Raw genomic sequence first — 18,741 nt, 5'->3', positions numbered from 1 at the left:
GTTTGAGAAACGAAGACCGAGAACCAGATCCGCGGTAACCTTTCGATAAAAGACCGTTTACAGCGGAACAGTAATTCGAGCTAACAGCTTAGGAACGCGAAACTCGAATCCGCCGTTATCTTGAAATAACATTTTTTTCACGGCTCGTTGGTATCGATACGCGTGCTACGGTCTTCCCACTTCGTCTAACTGTTCCCTTAAAAGTTTCAACGATCCAGAAGGTTTACGTATTAATGCTCGATCGAAACAACGTTTTCGAACGTCATGGTTTCGTGTTCTAGATTGCCCGTGTTGTTTACCGCGCTGTTTATTTATCGCCGGATAAACAGAAATTCCGTTAACTGTACAGGTAGATGCGATCATTCTCCACGCGCTGTTAGATTAGTCCCTGTATCTGGACGAAATAAACCCCAATAACAGAGGCAACACGATAAAACAGGTTTTTCGAATGATAAAAGTGCCGTAGTTCGATTAATGCAGCTGGTAAGCCAAGAATCGGAAGGAAATCGTCCAGGTCAAAAGATGTTTGAGCAGTGATGTGGAAAGAGAGTTTGCAAGGATAAAGGAAAAGGCGATAGAGCAAAAGTAGGATCTCGAGATCTTACGTAAAGGTAGCCTGAGCGATTCCTCGTTGCACTCGCGCGACGACCAACGACGAAAGGGTTTCAAATTGACTCGGAACGATCCTTCTGTGTGTAACTATATGCTTCGTGTCACGCAGTGCACGCGCGTGGATGTGTGCCTGTACGTATGTAAATATGTATGTGTGTGTGTGTGTGTGTATGTGTGTGTAAACGCGTAACAGCGTAAAGTAGATAGATAGAGAAGAGAAAAGTACAGTGGCTAACTGGCGATGGCCCAGCAGATCGCCGTGGCAGCCCGCACTATTGTACCTTCCCGCATGTTGCGTTTATTACCACGAACCCCCGTGTGTCCCACGCACGTCCTAGGACAGCCGGTGGTGTGTGTGTTATGTGTGTGCCACTTACGAATATTCTTCAACCACTGTCACACCGTACACTGCCGCACAACGGTCACGAATGGCCCGACGACGATGTTCGATAACGCGCGATCCTTCGGTCTTTTCATCGTCGGCGACCAGGCACAACGTTCATTATGCCGCGGCAGGCGAGTCCACAAGATCCACAGAGTCGTCCGTACGGTGGAAACGGTCGGTCTATCGGTTTCAGAGAACTCGTGGCTCGATACACGATGGAGTTTCGAGACGAAGGATGGCAAAGGACGCGAGGAGTGAAGAAGCAGGTTGCGAGAAAGAATGACCGTGACTGTCGTCGGTCGTGTTCACTGGCACACGCGTCGGTGGTCGCCACGCAGTCGCGAAACACAGCGGTCCTGTTTCAACGAAAGTGCGAGCGGAACGCGAAAACTCGGCGAGACTGTGGCCGCCGCGCCGTGTCTCTGTGTGTATCGAGCCGAGCGGCGCAATCACTGTTCCCCGCGTCAGCTGATCGGCGACCGACCACCAGCTTCGCACCGCGTTCTCCGCGCCAGCGAACGGATCGTTTCGACGCGGCGTGTCGCGCGCGCTTCGAACTTTCTCCAGCAGCACACGCACGCACCACCGCTGCACCACGTTTTAACCAGCGTCCCAGCACCACGGGAACAATTGTTTGACGGCGTAACCTGACCAACCAGCAGCGACAAAGTGGGAGAAAAACGGTTTCAGTGGATATCGAACCGCGGCGGCATCGTCGGCCAGTCCGTTCGTTTCGTCGCGCTAGACGAGTCCACCTCGACCAAGGACGTTCCAGGAAATTCGAACGCGGTCGTGCGAGGCATTCTCAAGGACGGCGAAAGCACTCGAAGACGTTGGCGGCTGACAGTGGGTAGTCGGCGAGGGGTGAACCGTACGGCGGAAGGATGGCATGGGCGAAGGCAAGGGAGCTGCAAAACACCGATAAAGCGCACCGTCACGCAATCATTTAATTTAATCGCGTCCTGGACACGAGTTCGCCTCGTGTAACCGCGTTCGCTTCGTCCTCGTCCTCGATTTCGTCCACTATCCGCTCGGTCGGGTTAACGAACACCGCGAAACCACCGCCTTCTCGATCGAAATTTAAAGCGGAGGGAAATACGGAAAGAAGGCGAGCGCGATCCGATGGAAAAAGTGGAAGGGGTGAACAGAGAGAAGGGGAAAGGGCAAAAAGGAACGGACACAAAAACATTTGGCAAGCGCTGGTCACATTCTCCACCGAGAAAACCACCGCCACGCGGTCTGTCGATTCGGTTAGCTCCGTTAAACCGTGTTTTTCGCTGATTCAACACCCACGAAATTTTCTCGCCTGCTTCCCCCTTGCCCTTCGCCCCCCACCCCCTTCCTCGTTACTTTTCCACGAGTCGACCGAAGCACGCTGACGCTCCGACGAAAAACGCCAAGGTACGTTGGCGTCCGAGTGGAGTGTAGGTCACAGCGTGGCGTCACGCGTTCTCTTAATTTGTCCGCGCGAACGCTAGACGGGTCCACTTTGGCGCGTGATCCTGGCCAATCTGGAAAAGCGTGGAAATCGGATCGAACGACAGCGATAAAGTGCCGCGGCCACCAAGATCGTCGAGGTAAGTGTAGGCGTCGCGAGAGCACTGACGAAGGTTTGTCGGCACCGAGCCGAGCTGACAACAAAGGTAGGGCAGCAGGGTAGAAACGTGGACACGCGACACGGAACACAGGTGACACAGGACAAACAGAGAAACGTAAGAGGAAGAAGAGGAGGGACGGTGGAAATAGCGGGCTGCAGAGTATTCGAGCACCGCGAGACACCACACACTGGCGCACACAGAGAGACGGTTGCTTCGACGACGACGACAACGACAACGACAACGATGCGACGCGACGCGACGACCTGTAGGCAAATTCACCTCGAACAACCACGTTTCCCCGCGTTTCGTAGGTTTCTGAATCGTCGAGCCGGACGTGCGTGTCGCGAGACTCTCGTAGATACCAGAAAAGGATGAAACGACCGACAGGGTAGGGGTGAAGGGGTAGGGATTGAGGGGCGGGCGGGAGATGGGAAAGGGTGGGAGAACAGCGGGAAGATGGTATAAGCCGAGGAGTACGAAAGGAACAACCACGGAGGATGGAGGAATGGAAACGGTGGTGGAAAGATGGTGGAACGACGGAAAGCGGTAGCTGGAAGAAGCAGCTGCAATGAGAAAGAGAAAACGGTGAAGAAGCGCGTGAAAAGTAGCGGAACTACGAGGAAGGATGACCGCAGGCGTTTAAGCGGCTACGAGAGGTTCGCGTACGAGAGACAGTCCCGCGCCTCCGTCGAGTTAAAACGGTGAGGTGTTTGTGCGTTTACGGGTACGGACAGACAGAGAGACGTAGTAGGTTGGACCTGGTGGGACAGGGCGGTAAAGGACGGTGGAGGTGCCAGGCTTGCTGCTTGGAACCGCCGGCGTTGTACGGCGGCGCCACCGCCGCTGCAAAATCTCTCCCTGACGTTTCGCTTTCCTCGACCCTGCCTCTATCCTATGTTTCTCTGGCTCTAACTATCTTCCAGCCGCCCTATGCCTCCTCGCTATTTTCACTATTTCCATCTCTCTCCCTCTCTCTATTTTTCTCTGTTCACTATGCGTTCGTAGTTTTCGAGCAGCGTCTTTGCTACGGCGATAGTTGCGTCTCGCTCGGTCGTACGGTCAGCTTCCAAAGAGCAAGCGAAGAGAAGTACGAAATGGAGGAGGGTGGGGTTTAGTTGGGCGTGCAACGTGTGGCTGTTGGCGTTCGCGGCACACGCTCACGCTCGATCCCCGTTACGCTCGTAGTCGCTGATTCGTGGCTGTGTTTGAGACCGGGTTTCACCGCGTTTGTATATGCCGAAACGGGTTCGTGCGCACCCGTGGGTGCGCGTGAATGTATGAACGGCGAGGTAGAATGTACGGCCGCGCGCTCACCGTCCCACCCAACCGGCCACCCACTCGACCATCTATCCACCTCGTCCCCGCCACACCGCCTCCGCTGCTGCTCGTGCGTGGAGTTCCAAAGTCGATATCTAGCCACACCGGCGACTCCAGTATTATCCTCGAACACTTTCCAACCGCCCTTCAGGATTTCCGAGTGTCTTGCCGCGATTTATTCCGTCGCAATAGCCTTATTTGCTTCGGCCTCTCGATCAAGCGTCGCGACGCGACGTGATGCAACGCCACAGGGTCAGCCCGCTGCGCGAAACGGCCCAATCCTTCGACGGGATGAAGGGATTTGGAAGGTCGCGCGGCGCTACGGCCAACGCGCAATGAATGGATCGTAAGAAGCAACGGTAGCAGTGTAGCCTTCGTGCAAAATGGTTGCTCCGTGCAATCCACTAGCGATACGGAGAACTTAGTCAGAATTCTGCCTGGAGGAGACGCCCGGCAATTCTCGTAAATCTTCGCTGTCTTACGCATTTTCACATCGATCGCCGAAAAGGACGCGAAAGTCGTGCGACAAGGAGGCAGTTGAGAAAGTTCGACTGGATAAAAGTATCGGAAGTTTCGATAGGCTACTCGTTCAGAGAAGATACCTCTTTCTTCGTGTCGTAGGCTATTTTCAATTCGAATGAGCAGCTGCAAATGTAATTTTTTCGACGCCCTGCGATACAATCGACGAACGGAACGTCGAAAAGACGTAATCCGTCCGCTAGGCCCGCGACAAGCTTTGTTTGATAATGTAGATACGAAAAGAGATAAATCTTGAAACCTGGCGTACGACTAAATATACGTAGAATTCGTAATACGTGGCGACGATTTACTATTTCGCGATAAGCTTGGTCGTTGGGAAGTCGATAATGCAGGAATAACGATATATGGCGATCGATAACGAATAATCAAACGCTTGCCTGTTACGTTTCTCGTTGTTTATTTGACTCGATAGATTCGGTCAAAGCCCCGATGCTCTTCAGACGCAATTGCTTTGCCAACTTTATCGCGAGAATCGTAAGTTTGCCAAGCGCCAAACAACACGTTAAACGTCCTCGAGTTTCGGAACGATAACGCAATCGAAAAGATGGGAGAAAGTTTTCTAAACGTTTGATTTAACTCTCAATCTGCCAAATAACGACTTGTGATCGACTGAATAGATATCAGGCTGAATATTATTCGTGTGAGCGGCGGTAACTCCTTGCGAGAGGACGTGACCACGCGATCGTTATGCACGCGTCGCAACTATTCGATATTACTTTCTCGATTGAACCTTAAACGAGGGTACTTTGCGCGAGCGCTGAAGGATGCGACGGTTCGATACGTACGGGCGTAGCAATTTCCCCTCGAATAAACGTTATTCGTTAAAGTGGCGTTCTTTGAAAAATTACGTGATAACGCGATCAACTGCCAAACCATCCCAATTATCTTCGTTTGTTTCGTTTCTGTTTCTTTTGCTCGCTGGATAAATCGAACGATCGAGATCGATCTGGTGGCCGAAACGAGCCGATTGAAGAGATCGACACACACTCCGGGAAAAAATATGCACGTCTATCTTGAAGATGGCGCATAATGTATAGATCGGTGCGTCGAGATCTTCGATATCGATGATAACAGATTCGAACTAACGTCGACTACGAGGGAATCTAGGACACGTGAAAATCTTTTATCTGCACTGACCCAGACCTAATTCAGGATCCTCGGTAATCAGAGCCCTGCACACGCCGGGTTGGTTCGATAGCGTGGTTTAACGCTAACAGCCCTCTCATCTAGTTCACGGCAGTGATCGATATCTGACTAATCGACAGCTACCAAATCGTTTCTATCATCCTGACCGATGAACTAGCGGCAATTTTCGAGCCCGCTGGCAGTTGCATCCTCGCACGACCTACACTCTACACTAACGCATGTCGTAATTCCCAACGCAGCTGACCGTGATATCGTTTGACCTAATCGAGTGATCTCGATGCGCGTCAAGCTTGCCTTGCAAAGTCCAATGATTAACGACGTTCCATAAGACGTGTAGCCTGTTCGGATAAAAATCTCCCTCCTCTTTCTCTCCCTTCTATCCCTCCAGTGAGGGGAATAGAATCCGTCGAAAAAGAAATAAGTGTTTTCTTCCTTGAATTATCAGGGCTCTCGAAGACTTCGATCCGATCTTCCTCGCGGAAGCCTTTAATGGAAGGTTGAGCCGCCCTTTAATTAAAATCAGACAAAGCACGAAGAAAAAGGTCAGATAGCGCGCAATGATTAACGAATCTTCTAAGAGTCCTGACGATCTTGCAACGATAGCGTCGTAGGCAACGAACGTGGAAATTGATTGAGACGCCGCCTGGCGAGAAGCTCCTGAACTGGCACATTCAAGCCGAGAGCTCGTGAGCTCTGATTTCAAGAGAGCTTTCGTATCGTTCGTCGATACCTGCATTACCAACCTGACGCTGAATTCAAGCAGGTTCGGCAAGAACGTGCGACGCGAATTCGCTGCGCTTCGATATAAACTTTCTCGCATCGTTTGGTATATTTTGTCGCATATTGTGATCGACAGAGGATCGACAGAGTACGAGTACAACACAAGCGTCGTAATTCTTTTGCGGAATATAAACGTATCTACGTCTATTTCAAAGTTACCATTTTTATCGATCGATACATCTTGTGTTAAAGCGATACGATACGATAAGATTACATTACTCGGTCAAAATGCTTCTTTCTAGCTACAGTCGACTACCAATGAAGTTTGCAATAGAAATAACTTACGAAATAACCGATTACTCAAATCAAGGGCTACTTATAATCGATACAGATTTTCCAAATGAAAAACTACTCTCAATCGATGTTTAATTACCGATACAGAATTCTAAACGACGAGCAACAGCTAGGTACTGGACGAACGTTACGATCGATTTACAACGATAGAAAAACGATACAAATTAAAAGTGACAAAAGAAGGAATTTTCATCGATATTCTCGGTTTCTGCTTCTTTCACTTAAAACTTCGACCAAGCGTTCGTTATAATCTTCCTCGGAAGATAACACGCGCGTGAACCGCGACGACGAGTATTTGCACACCGATTGCTCGGTGGCATTGTCAATTTTGTCGAGTTTCTTTCGAACGATAAAGTGACACTGATCGGTATATGTTGCTATAGAAAGGTTCACGGCCGCGATTTACAAGCAGAAGCCCTGGACAACGCGATTCATAGCTTTCCGATGCAATAAAATTCCAGCTTTGCGCAAACTGAAAATAGTGAGCGTCTAATAGAGCGTACAAGGCAGGGGGAAGATAAAGTCGGACAGCGCGCAGCACTAAATTACTGTCACCGCTTTTTGCGTCGAGGCAACTGATTACGATGGTTGCCCTGTCCACCCGGAAGTATCACCAACGTGAACATTAATCTCTCGATCCACATCGTCATCTTCTGCGGCTCATTCGAATTTTCCCAGTAGCTGCTGTTTGGTAAGACATCGCGTAAAAGTTTTTCGTGCAAACAGCATCTTGCCTCAGAGCCTAGATTAAGAGAGGAATCCTTAGAAACACACCGCCAAATTTACTTCTTCGCCGGAATAAATGCAAACTGTAATTAACCTGTTTACCTACAGTCGCTACTTAACCCTTTGCGATTTGATTTACTTCGATACGATCTGGCCGGACAAATAACTTGCTCGTACTACTTTCTGTTTCGTCGTTCACGCTAATATTATACATATTAATAATATGACCGCGTACCTCGAGTCTCCCATTGTTAACCACGGTCCAACAATACGTTATTGTCCTTGCCCAGCCAATAACCGTGACACGTGCCATTACGCGGAAAGTAGTTACGGTCGTTCGTGTCAGACGCAAGACCAACGAGATTACAGCGATATTTGGTGGCGGCCGGTGACAAAAAGTAGTTTCGCTCGGTTATGGTCAGACCACGCGCGCAGTGACATTCCTTCATCCAAGTACAATGCGAAACAAGAGGCAACGGTTCGCAGATTTTTACAGCGTCGTTCTGTTTACGACGGAAGGCAGGTTAATAAGAGGGAAAGCTAATTAACCCAGGGAATAAACAATAATAAAGGCGCGTAACTAGCGAGCAGATTCGAGTGAAATCGAAAGTAGTCAGACCGCAAAAGGTTAATCTACTCGAATGACGAGACGCCAATCCGGTGCAGCCCATTTCGAGAAATAAGTACATTTGTCCGCGGATCGTAACTGGACGACGGTCGCACGGGACCGCGTCGACTTACGTTCTCGGTTTTAAATTGTACGAAATTCGATCGTCGCTCGCCAATGCTCGCCGCTTAATAAAGAAAAACGTCTGGTGTCGTTTCATTCGATTACGACAGTACGAACGAGAAAATCCAATTTCAGTGTCCAATATTTCCATTTCGATTATCGGCTACCATCTAATCTGCATTTTCGTGCAGAGTCGGATCCAGCGGCTTTCTCTTTCCACGTCGGAGCATTCGCTTTAAGACTCTGCACTTTCGCTAATGCTTCGCTAATCATCTCGATTTCGATCAATTTACGATCGAAAATACATAGGTCAAGGACTCTTAGGAATCGAAATACGTCGCGAAAAAAGAAAAAAATTGATTCATAGGTACAGAGCTGGTTGATGTTACGTGTAACTAACTCTCGACGATGTGGAACTCTAGCCGACATTAGCTGGTGTGTAAAACTACAAGAACGATACTCACAAGTGTAATGTGCTGGCGATGATAACTGTTAGAACCAGAGAATATGGTAGGCACAAGGAACAAATTCCGAGAGATCGTAGAACGATGTTGGTAATGATGAACAGAACCACAGAGTGTAAAACGAGGAGTCCGAGACCCATATCACACTAGCAACGCATCGTAGCTAGTCTCAGAGAAATCCGCGACCACAAAAATCCGTTGTTATGCTCGGAGCTCGAGATCTGTTAAGCACATTTCTGTTTCTTTCTTTTCTTTTTTTTTCTTCTTTCTCTTCCTTCGTTAAGATTAAAAATCGAGGATCCAGATTAAAGATTCATACAGTCGGAATGACAACGATTTTTAATTCGAAAATACGAGACTTGATTCTCGGGAAAAATGACTCGAAAGATTATTCGAGTGTACGATCGCTTGATTCGATTTAACAGCTCGACGAATCTGTTCGAATTAAAAGTTAACAGTAAGTGAAGCGCGAATATCGTCGCAAACGCACGCCTGTTCCACGAATCTTCCGTGTCCTGTCAGTTTCTCTCTGCGTACGATAATATTGCATTGGCAACTAAGTGACTGCGGATTTTGTCATTAGGTTGTATTGACAAAACCCGCAGTCACTTAGTTGCCAACCCAATAATTCTATTTTCCCGCATAATTTTCTTTCTGCCCATTTTCGTTGCGCCATAACTTTACCGTGTGCGACGAGGATCAAAATTTCGTCCGATGAAGATATTTTTTTTTCTTTTCGAGAATACTTTCGCAAAAGTGCGTTCGCTCGCCGCTTACGGTACGCCAAGCCAGGCAAAATCAGTCGGACAGGGATGGAAACGAAATATCACGACCGCGGACAGATTCTTTTCATATTTAAACTAATAAACTTGCCATGGAGAGAGAGTGCGTAATTTCTGAAGCGCGGCGAGCTCCGATGCATAAACGCGCGTCACGAACGCGATCGTGAAATTCGCGAAAGACACATCGTACACGCGAACAGACAACTGATGTTCACCAACGACGGTCTGAAGCCGTGCATACGACTAATCGCTAACTATCGTGCCAGCATTGGCTCGAGATAGCGTTAGCCTGTTCAATGCTACGTCGCTGTATCTTCAGTGACGTAACAATACTACTGACGATTGATTACATATTCCCTATGCGTGCAGCATAGATCCGAACGCGGTTAATTACAATAACAGAGAACACATTTGTTCAAGTAAAATAGATCAAACGATAATTTTTTCGATAAATGTGATAAACATTTGATGAGACGAGGAATTAAATCGAAATGGTCAATTCGGAGAAAATGCGGTACAGTATCAAGTGACACGTGTGGTACGACGATCGAAAGTAAACATAAATCGATGAGAGTTTGTTGTTCGTAAATATAGGACGATTTTTTGTTGCAGTTGTTGGCTGGAAATGGTGAAAGAAAGAAAGGGCGACTGTACGAAAGAATGACGAGCCTGGTCTGAAGGCAATAGTTTACAACACAAACGCTTAAAAGGCTTCAGAAAGCTTGTAACCACTGAGAAGAAATACCACGAGTGAATGAAGGATCGTGTTAAAAAAATGGGCTTGTGGAAACGTGTTAGGTAACGCTAAATTAGATCTCGCCTTGACTCGAAATTAGCACCAATTACGATGGGCCACGGGACGCCAGGAATGCGCATAAATGCAGAAAAATGGCCGAACGAGTCTTACAATGATACCATTTTAGGTAATCTTCTGCCAGATTTGTAAAGCCAAGGCATACAAAACACACGAGTTTCAATATTCTTCGTCGACTACTCGGCTTTCAAAGGAGGACCATAGACGATTGAACGTTTTCAAGTCACATAATGACGGTATATCTTTCACATACACTCAGCTCTGATACTTCTCCCGATGAATATATTTGGATCATCTTGCTATCGTTAACGATAAATCCGAATGTATTTGAACGACACAATCCAGATCTTACCATCAATCGATACATTTTGGTAAATATCACCGATGCTCGATTCAGCGTAATTAACACTTTACCGATCGATAACCGATTAATCGGTTTTTCGTTACCGACGCTTATCGACCGATAGCTTATTAATCGACTTTTTGTCACCGACAATCTTTCTCATTACTTGAGCAGTAATTTGTTACTTACTAAGGTACCTTGCTCAGTTGCGTTGCTTTGTAAGCTCCCACAGTTTTATACCAATTTGGAAGACGTACCGTTCGCGATGAACAAAAAGAATGGTATTGGAGAATCTAAACCGAAGCAGAGCCGGCGCCAGGGAGAAGCTGCGCCTGAGATGCCGGTCGGACGTGCGTTTGCTGTTGAATCGCTAGCGGTCGGTAAATTGTTAAAAACGACTGTAACTCGAGTCGATCTCTAAACGTTTCACAGAGCTTTGCACTTGCGAGCTAAGAAAAATATTTCACTTGCCGCGCTATTAATCGTACGCTTGCCTCGTCTTACGATATATCATCCGGTATTCCTCCCTTGCTAATTCTTTCTCCGAAAGAATGGTAGTTAACGAATTTATCGAACGTCCGAAGCAAACGAAATGGCGAGGAAATAAACGACGACCGAGAGAGACTCGATGTTCCCTCGATATCGGAAGCGTTCGCTGCTTCAACGAACCGAGGATTTTCTTTCCGCTATCACTGTCCTTCTTCTATCATTTCCTTCTTTTCGCTGGATCCCGGCCGTTCGAGAGCGGCGCTGTAAATTAAATCTCCAGCACAAGCAGAAAATTAAATCTCCAACGCGAGCTACATACCTTTCTACTTTATCGTTACGGAACAGAAATCGGCCACCCATCGAACCGACTGCCGTGAATCGCGGGCGACAATACGGCTGACTATAGTGTGTAGAGTACGGTTGTTCCACTTCACGCGATGTGTATTATTAATCCCGGGAACGTTTAACTCGTCATCTGTCGCTCACGCGAATCAGCGCGCTCCCTCGTCCCTGCGAACGTCGCGCTATCTCTAACGTTTTTCGAGAAACTCGTCGCTTCGCTCTCGGCAAAACGAACTAAGAAATTTTCGGATAGAACATTACAAAACGTATAGCAAAATTATATTATGGTATTACCCTTGTTCGATTTCATTTCGCCACACATTTGGCGAAACATCCGCGACTTCGCGAAATGTCTGTATTTGCAGAAACACGTGGGTGGAAGTTGAAAAGGCTTTTGAAGAGAGAATAATAGCTCATTCATATTTATCGATCAAGCTGCCCTTACTTCCAATTACCAAACTCTGTAGCTGACTGAGAATGCTCGATCGATCGGCCGATTCGAGACTCTTCATTGCGACCACCGGTATCCTATTCTTGTTTGGCGCCACCGTATACGAATAAAAAGCAAGAAGAAGTGGTACACTGGAGATACGACATGCGATATTTAATTGTAGTCGGAAATTCTAGTAGGAAAAATTGTTTGCAATTTTATAACGGGTGTCGAGATTGAGCGATATATATCGACACGATAGAAATTCGCAGAGAATTTTCAACGATGCACAAGTACGCGTGTACTGTCGATAAAAAAGCGATAGGTATTTATTGAAATATTTTCAACAACGGTACACGGATTCAAACGGTAAGAGGATTCTCGTGACGTTCGATGCAAATACACGTAGAAAATCGAGCGATCCAGCTTATAGAAAATTCCAGGCCAACTCTTTTCACCGAACCAAGCGCACTCGATCACACGATTCGCTGATTAAAAGTTTGCCACGAACGTCACAACAATGGGCGAGTTGTTACACGGCAAAAAGTATTAATTGTCCATGGGAATATTAACAACGTCTGCCGGTGTAGAATTTATAATTCGTAGGCGACATTTGTGACGGGTAGGTGGACGCTTCAGTCGTCATACCGTGCCTACCCTGTTTCAACCCCCATTCTCATGTCTATCCCCATCTGAGTCGACCATCTCCTGTGACAGTTTTCACGCGTAAATTCACACTCGTCCCTCATTTCAAAATCATCCATCTTGAAGCACACGTGCACATTTGATATAAAAAAAACAACGCATGCAACGGTTCGTGGCAGCGAACGATTAAACATGTACGACCCGGTCGGAGCAACGAACGCAACGAAAGGAAATAAAAGAGAAGGTGACATTTTGACGACACGATACTTCAAACGCTTTAAACATAGGGTGAAACATTCCATTGCGCACTGAGAGAGAAACCTAAAAATATATCAGTTTCCTTTTTTTATTTTCTTCATTTTTCTCGTGTAACGTAACATATATAAAGTTGTCGCGTCTCGTTTCGAAATTTATACGAATCGTGTGAAAAATCGTGCACAGACAACGACGATCTCTCGCAGGATTAGGAAAAAACGTGGAGTAACCGTGTTTGCTGGGAGAACTCGTTTTCGTGAAAAATGATGTAAAGCGTAGTTCTTCGTGAAATCGAATTACACAGACGGTGTGAAAATTTTGAGCGTGGCTTTCCTCCACAGTAGCAAGCTTTCCTCCAGAGTAGCAAGCTTCCCTCCAAGCAACTGAATTTTACAGCCAATTTTTCGTTAGCGTCGCGTCGTTTAACGCCGAAGATCGGCGCACGATTTTTCCCACGCGCTTAAACGAATCGTGTGACGTTATCCACGTCGAACGTCTCTACTCTTCGATCCTATGATCGAACGAGTGAAATTACCATCGTGCCGATTTATTTGATTGCATGGAAGTACGATCAAGGGAGAATCTGCAGATCGCGATGGTTGGAACGGGAGTGGCAAGGTTTCTCTCAGTACACGAGGCTTTAGAACGATGGAAAGGAGGGCGGTTCCGGGACGTTTCGATTCCGATTTCCTGCATTTCCTCGCACATTTCTCGAGAGCAAGTGAATTTCTTTCAGGTCGGCACATCGAACAAAGCATTTCAGATATATTCGCGGCGAGAAACGAGAAGAGGACAGAGACGCGTCATCTCTCCAACGGTCCTCGCCGATAATCGAGTAGTGCGTGAAAGCTTTATCGTCCAAGGTGCAAGACTCTTCATTCCATTTCATTCCATTCCATTGCATCGCATTCCAAGCTTCGAAAGCATCGGGACATTGACGAGACCTGATATTATGCTGGTCGCGTATATTTCTGTTATATATATATATATTTTATTTATTCTTTTATTTTTCTTTTACAATAATCGTATAATCTATGCGATCTATCGTGACGACTCGTTGACGACGCATTCGTTCGTCCGATCGAACGACAGGAACGTCGACTGAGGATGCAACGCATCGATTTAACCGCGTTGCGTTACATGCAGCATAGGCCACGCAGTCTTTCGTCTTATCGTGTTACTTTTTGGTTCGTTCGTTTTATAATTTTGCTCTTTTTTTTTATTTTTTATTTATTTTCAGCGCATTCGTTCGTGACGAGGGTACAACCAGTAAGCGATCCAACATCGAACATCGCAAGCTTGTGTGTGTTTTAATGCCTCGTGCTGACAGATATATGTCGGGAGATGTCGGGGAGGTCTGTGTCCGGCGCCCAAGGTCACGGTGTGGAACATACAAAGCCTCTGTGAACATTGTGCATTCGCTGTCAGTGGAAGCTGTGTGAAAGGCTGGAACGCTGTGTTCCGGAAGGAAATCAGGGATCGAGGTTACGCTGGGATCATGCTTCGTCCAAGTTCCTCGTGTTTTCCGCTTGCCGCCCTCGAGATCGCGTCGCGCCGTACAAATTTCCAACTACCAACGCTATTTCTCGCTAAATTTCAACCGGACGAAAGGAACAATCAGCTACGCTGAACAATGCCGCTACTGTCAGCCAATCGATAACGAATCTATAATGTGCAGCGGAAATAACGTCGGGGAAATTCGTGAGTCATTGTCTTTACGTATCGGGCCACGACATTTTCCTCGAAACGAAACAATTACATCGGTTACACGTACTTCCAGTAAGCTATTATTTCTACTGGACGTTTACCGGATATGTTGGGATTCCCGAGAGCGGGAAATCAAGAAGCCATCACGCGGATTCGAATCTCTTGCCCGATCTCGGCGCGAGCAGAGACGTGTAAATTATTCAAGATGAACCGGTTCTAGAATAGAATGGCAAACACATTTGGAGACGGTAGACGGCGGTCAACGACCAGGACCGGCCGGTGTCCAACAGAACCGCAATTTGGTCGCGGAGACACGAGGATTCCAGGATGTTTGCAGCACCGGGTTATAAGGCAGAACATGAAAATAAGGTACGGGTGAGTTAAAGACATACGGAACGAGTTACGCAGCTTGCACGGCTTGGATCGTCTTCGTTAAAAGCAGAAAGATCAGCCTTTGACGAGCTCTAACCTTTTTACGATTTCGTTCTAAACGATATGGTCCGAGCGTCGAACGTTCTTCGCGAAGCTTTCATTTTTTGTCTATTCGATTAGGGAAACGAGCCACGTTAAAGCTGCCACTTGGTTCGAACGTTATCGTCTATCCTCTAGAGACAGAAGATACTGGAAGCCGTGGCAAGAACCGTTCTCGTTCCATACACAGAGACAAGGTATATAAACTGTATAAACGGCAAGGTGAACACGTAGCTCCGCTCGAACGGAGAAAATAGAAGAAAGGCAATATGCGAGAGAAACTCACCGTTTCGTCGTTTTAACGCGACGATAACGGCGATAGTCTGTGGCGTTTACGTCGTTGGGGTCGAAGCCCCTTCGATGCTTGGGTGGTGAGGACATGGTCGTAGCAGCCTTGGTACCGTTCGAGATCGCGTCCGGCTTGGCGCTAGTATTGTTGTTGCCAATAGAGCTGCAGTTGTTGACGGTGATGTGCAACGAGGCGAGTGGAGGCGGCGAAGGCGGCAGCTGGGCGGGGACCAGGTGGCCGGATGCTGAGATCGCGCGTTCCGAACTCGAAGCCGAAGTCGGGTGATACGGACAGGCCGGTGGTGGTGGTGCTGGCTCGCCGATTACGAGGGTCCGATCCCCGTGACCGACGTCGCTCTTTGGCACCGCGTTCAGCTCGTGCCTGCTAACCCTACCGGCTCCCGGCCCACCCATTCAAATCCTCGATTATCGTCCGTTCACTCCACCTCTCTCGCTCTGCCTCCGTGGCTGCTCCTGCCGCGAGCTCCTCTCGCACACACGGCCACGCTTTGTTTCGATTTTCTCTCTCTCTCCCTCTGCTTTTCTCTCCTTCGCTTCTTTCCCTTCTTCTTCTTCACACTTGCAGTTCTTGATCTGGCGAGTCGCTCGTCTATCGTCTTCTCGGCCCTTCGATATCCTACTTTTTCCGATTCCTCTGCTTCCTTCGAACGATACGCTCCTGGTCCAATCGCCGTCCGATGTCCTGCAGACGCGGCACATTCGATAAGGACGAAGATAACTCGGTTGTCTTAGCTCCTCCCGACCTCGTGCACGCACGCCACCGATCCCTCGGTTAACCTTCCGCCTATCGACACAGCTCCGCCACTGGCGAGCCGCCCATCCGCGACAGACTCACGCACGTGCAACCCCATTCGCGACTCACACTTGCACGACCAGTGTCTTTCGTCAAGCAACGGAAAGCGTCCGACGAAAACGTGCCAGCGCACGGTAAACGAAGCAGAAAGCGAGCGAAGGGAGATAATTGGCGACAGGACGAAGATGAGTAACACGATGAAGAAACAGAAGGAGAATAGAGGCGGGAAGAGGCAGGAAGCCGTGACAACGCGTGTACGACAGCGTACACAGCAACGTCCAAACACGGTCTTCCTTCCGTTCCGCGATCACGCCGACTCACTTCGCGCACCACATCACACGAATCTCTCGCCCTGTACGACTCGTGCCTTCGCTGAATACCACCTGGTGGCAGCACCGGTGCGCGAGCCGCGAGAAATTGGCAGAATCACGGGGAGGAGGAAGGTCGGAAGGTGGCAAGGCCACCGTGTGCTCCCGATACCGATCGGATCCCGCTAACCGATACGCCGAGCTGGAAGACGGCCATCGAGCGTATCCGATCGAGCGACCCTTCGACACGGCGCGACCTCGCGCCCCAAACCAATCTCCGGTGTAGCGTGTTACGCTTCACTTGGGAAACGCCAACGGAATTCTAATAGGCATTCCGACCAATGCTCGGCTATGTTCGCGCCCTCGCGAATCCCTGGATCCGTGCCAACTTTCCCCCATTAGTTTGGCTATCGACGACATTCCCTAATTTGTAACGAAAGGGTGGAACGTTCGAAAAGTAGAGCGAAACTTCGCAACTTCTTAAACGATTACGTTTAAGCGGTTTCGCGCCTTTTCCTTTCCCTTACCCGACTGGTCGTGAAACGCGACCTAAATAATTGATCGTTAAACGAGAGAAAGAGTGAGCACGAGGCGGAGGACTACTCGAACCAGAACATCCATTTACATTCAATCTCACGCAGTCACACGTCCGACCAATTAACCCGCTATCCACGCCCTCCTCACCGTCAAACCAAAATAGATATAGTTGCAGGGAGTGCCGCGAGGCGGCAGCACCGAAAACGTCCCACGAGACAGATGCATCGGGAGATAAGCGAGAAATTTCGAATTGAAAAAATTCGAAAGCGCGGAAAAAAGGAGAAGAATGCACACGACCGAGCCAGACGAGGAGAAGAGTCGCGTTTGGCATGGTGTAACGCGGCGAGCGGAACCAGTCGGTGGTTACACCACGTGCTCGACCTACCGTGTCGATCGAGCTGGCGAACATCCAGCCTCGCACGAACTCACTCGCGACAGTTACAAACGTCTCCCTTCGTGTGTATGTCGCCGCGAGACCGATGATCCAACCATCTCGGACATTTGCCTTCACGGAGATCGTTCACCCCCGCGTTGATTAGACAAGTCGTGCGACGCATCCGAGTTCGTTATTGTTTCGATTCGCCCAATCTTCTCCACTCGAGTGCACGGGACACCGTTGTCGCGCCTTCGCCTCGACATTGCCAGCGTTCGTTCACCTCGCGAGATGTCGCGAAATTTCTTTCCACACAATCGGTTGTAGCTTACTGGTGCGTGCTTTTCTTCGCCGAAGCGATTACGAAGCCGAGTTCCTCACGATGGGAACGCACATCCCAATCGTCAATCACTCGCGTCAGTCGTGCACCTCCCTCCCGCCCAAACTCATTTTTCCGAACGGTGAGCCAAACCTCCGAAAGATGGCGATGGCGTAGCACGCCACGAGCGCCCACCCGGTCAATACCAGAAAACGAAGAAAGGATCCAGAGGTTTGGCGGCACGCTAACCTCAATTCCAACGGCGCGCCACTGCCGCAATTCTTTATTGCCGTGTTCTTGCTCCCGATCCAGAGAACCTGCAGATCGATGCGTCAAGCCCGTGGCCTTGAGCGCGGCAAACTTTTTAAACCATCTTTACGCGTTTATCGCAAGATTCGTCATCGCGTCGCTTTACATCCGCAACTAAAGGAAACTGTCGAAATCGATCTCTCGCGTTCAGTCGTTTTTCAAAATCGGACGGCGCAGTCTTCTCCGTTCGTAGCGACCCGTTTTTCTAATTTAATCGCGATAATGCACGGATACGGAACGGTGTCGGATTATTTTCGGATATCGAACGAAAGAGAGGGTCTGTCACGAAGCCATCGGCACTTGCACGTTTAAATCTCATACGGTACGGTTCGATGGTTGCTAATGACAAGCGTGATCCGATCACCAATTTCACCCGCACTAATCGCGCGTGCATTCAAACGGCAGTCTTCTGTTCGAGCGTTTTGACGGGAGAAAAAATAGAAAAAGGGGAAGAATAAAGAGAAATGAAGCGGGGCGTTAACGTGCTGTTTAATTGGACGACGAAACGCGTCGAGAGCCAGCCACGTATCGATCCGCGATCGCGCTAACTCGATTCCAGAGGTCGCGCAATAAAAAATAGTTTTCTACTCTTCGTTACTTTTGCCACGAACATAGCAACCCACTTCGAAATCGGTTCTCTTCCAACTATAGACACACTTGCGACTTGCGGAACGAAACTTTTGAAGTGTCCCTCATTTGCCACATTTTCTACCCTAATCGAATTCTTAAACTCGTAGCACGTAGCGCACCTGCGAGTTCCGCTCGGTCGAAGCGCCGATCCACCGTTTTCCAATTAATTTCGATTCCCCTGCAATGCCCGACCCGATGCGATCATGCGAATCATTCGGCGAAAACTAACGAGGAAACCATCCCATCGCGCTAGAAATTAAGAGCTATACCGGAGACCGGTATTTCCAGTGGCC

The 18,741-nt window shown here is 48.5% G+C and overlaps 2 protein-coding genes across 10 annotated transcripts in view; both read right to left on the bottom strand.

Annotated features, from left to right (window-relative positions):
* Positions 1-18,741, bottom strand: part of LOC122569740 (potassium voltage-gated channel protein Shaker) — a 183,327-nt gene that overhangs the window by 103,167 nt on the left and 61,419 nt on the right. Inside the window, exons 1-2 of one of the 9 annotated variants that reach the window (XM_043731265.1) lie at positions 9,466-9,599; positions 8,593-8,813 (exon numbers count right to left, since the gene is read on the bottom strand). The exons of the other annotated variants lie outside the window; for them this stretch is intronic. Coding sequence (XP_043587200.1) covers positions 8,593-8,732 — 140 coding nt within the window. The 5' untranslated portion in view covers positions 8,733-8,813; positions 9,466-9,599. Of the gene's footprint in view, positions 1-8,592; positions 8,814-9,465; positions 9,600-18,741 lie in introns of those variants that run through there. 9 annotated transcript variants of the gene reach the window in all.
* LOC122569741 lies at positions 13,920-18,504 on the bottom strand. Its single transcript, XM_043731272.1, has 3 exons — positions 17,203-18,504; positions 15,157-15,861; positions 13,920-14,093 (listed from the first exon to the last, which is right to left on the bottom strand). The coding sequence occupies exons 2-3, from the start codon at positions 15,570-15,572 to the stop codon at positions 14,069-14,071; spliced, it is 441 nt and encodes a 146-aa protein (XP_043587207.1). The 5' UTR covers positions 15,573-15,861; positions 17,203-18,504; the 3' UTR covers positions 13,920-14,068.

The sequence above is a fragment of the Bombus pyrosoma genome, linkage group LG7 (genome assembly GCF_014825855.1).
Source record: "Bombus pyrosoma isolate SC7728 linkage group LG7, ASM1482585v1, whole genome shotgun sequence".
Taxonomy (NCBI): domain Eukaryota; kingdom Metazoa; phylum Arthropoda; class Insecta; order Hymenoptera; family Apidae; genus Bombus; species Bombus pyrosoma.
This window is presented reverse-complemented; position numbering and strand designations above follow the sequence as displayed.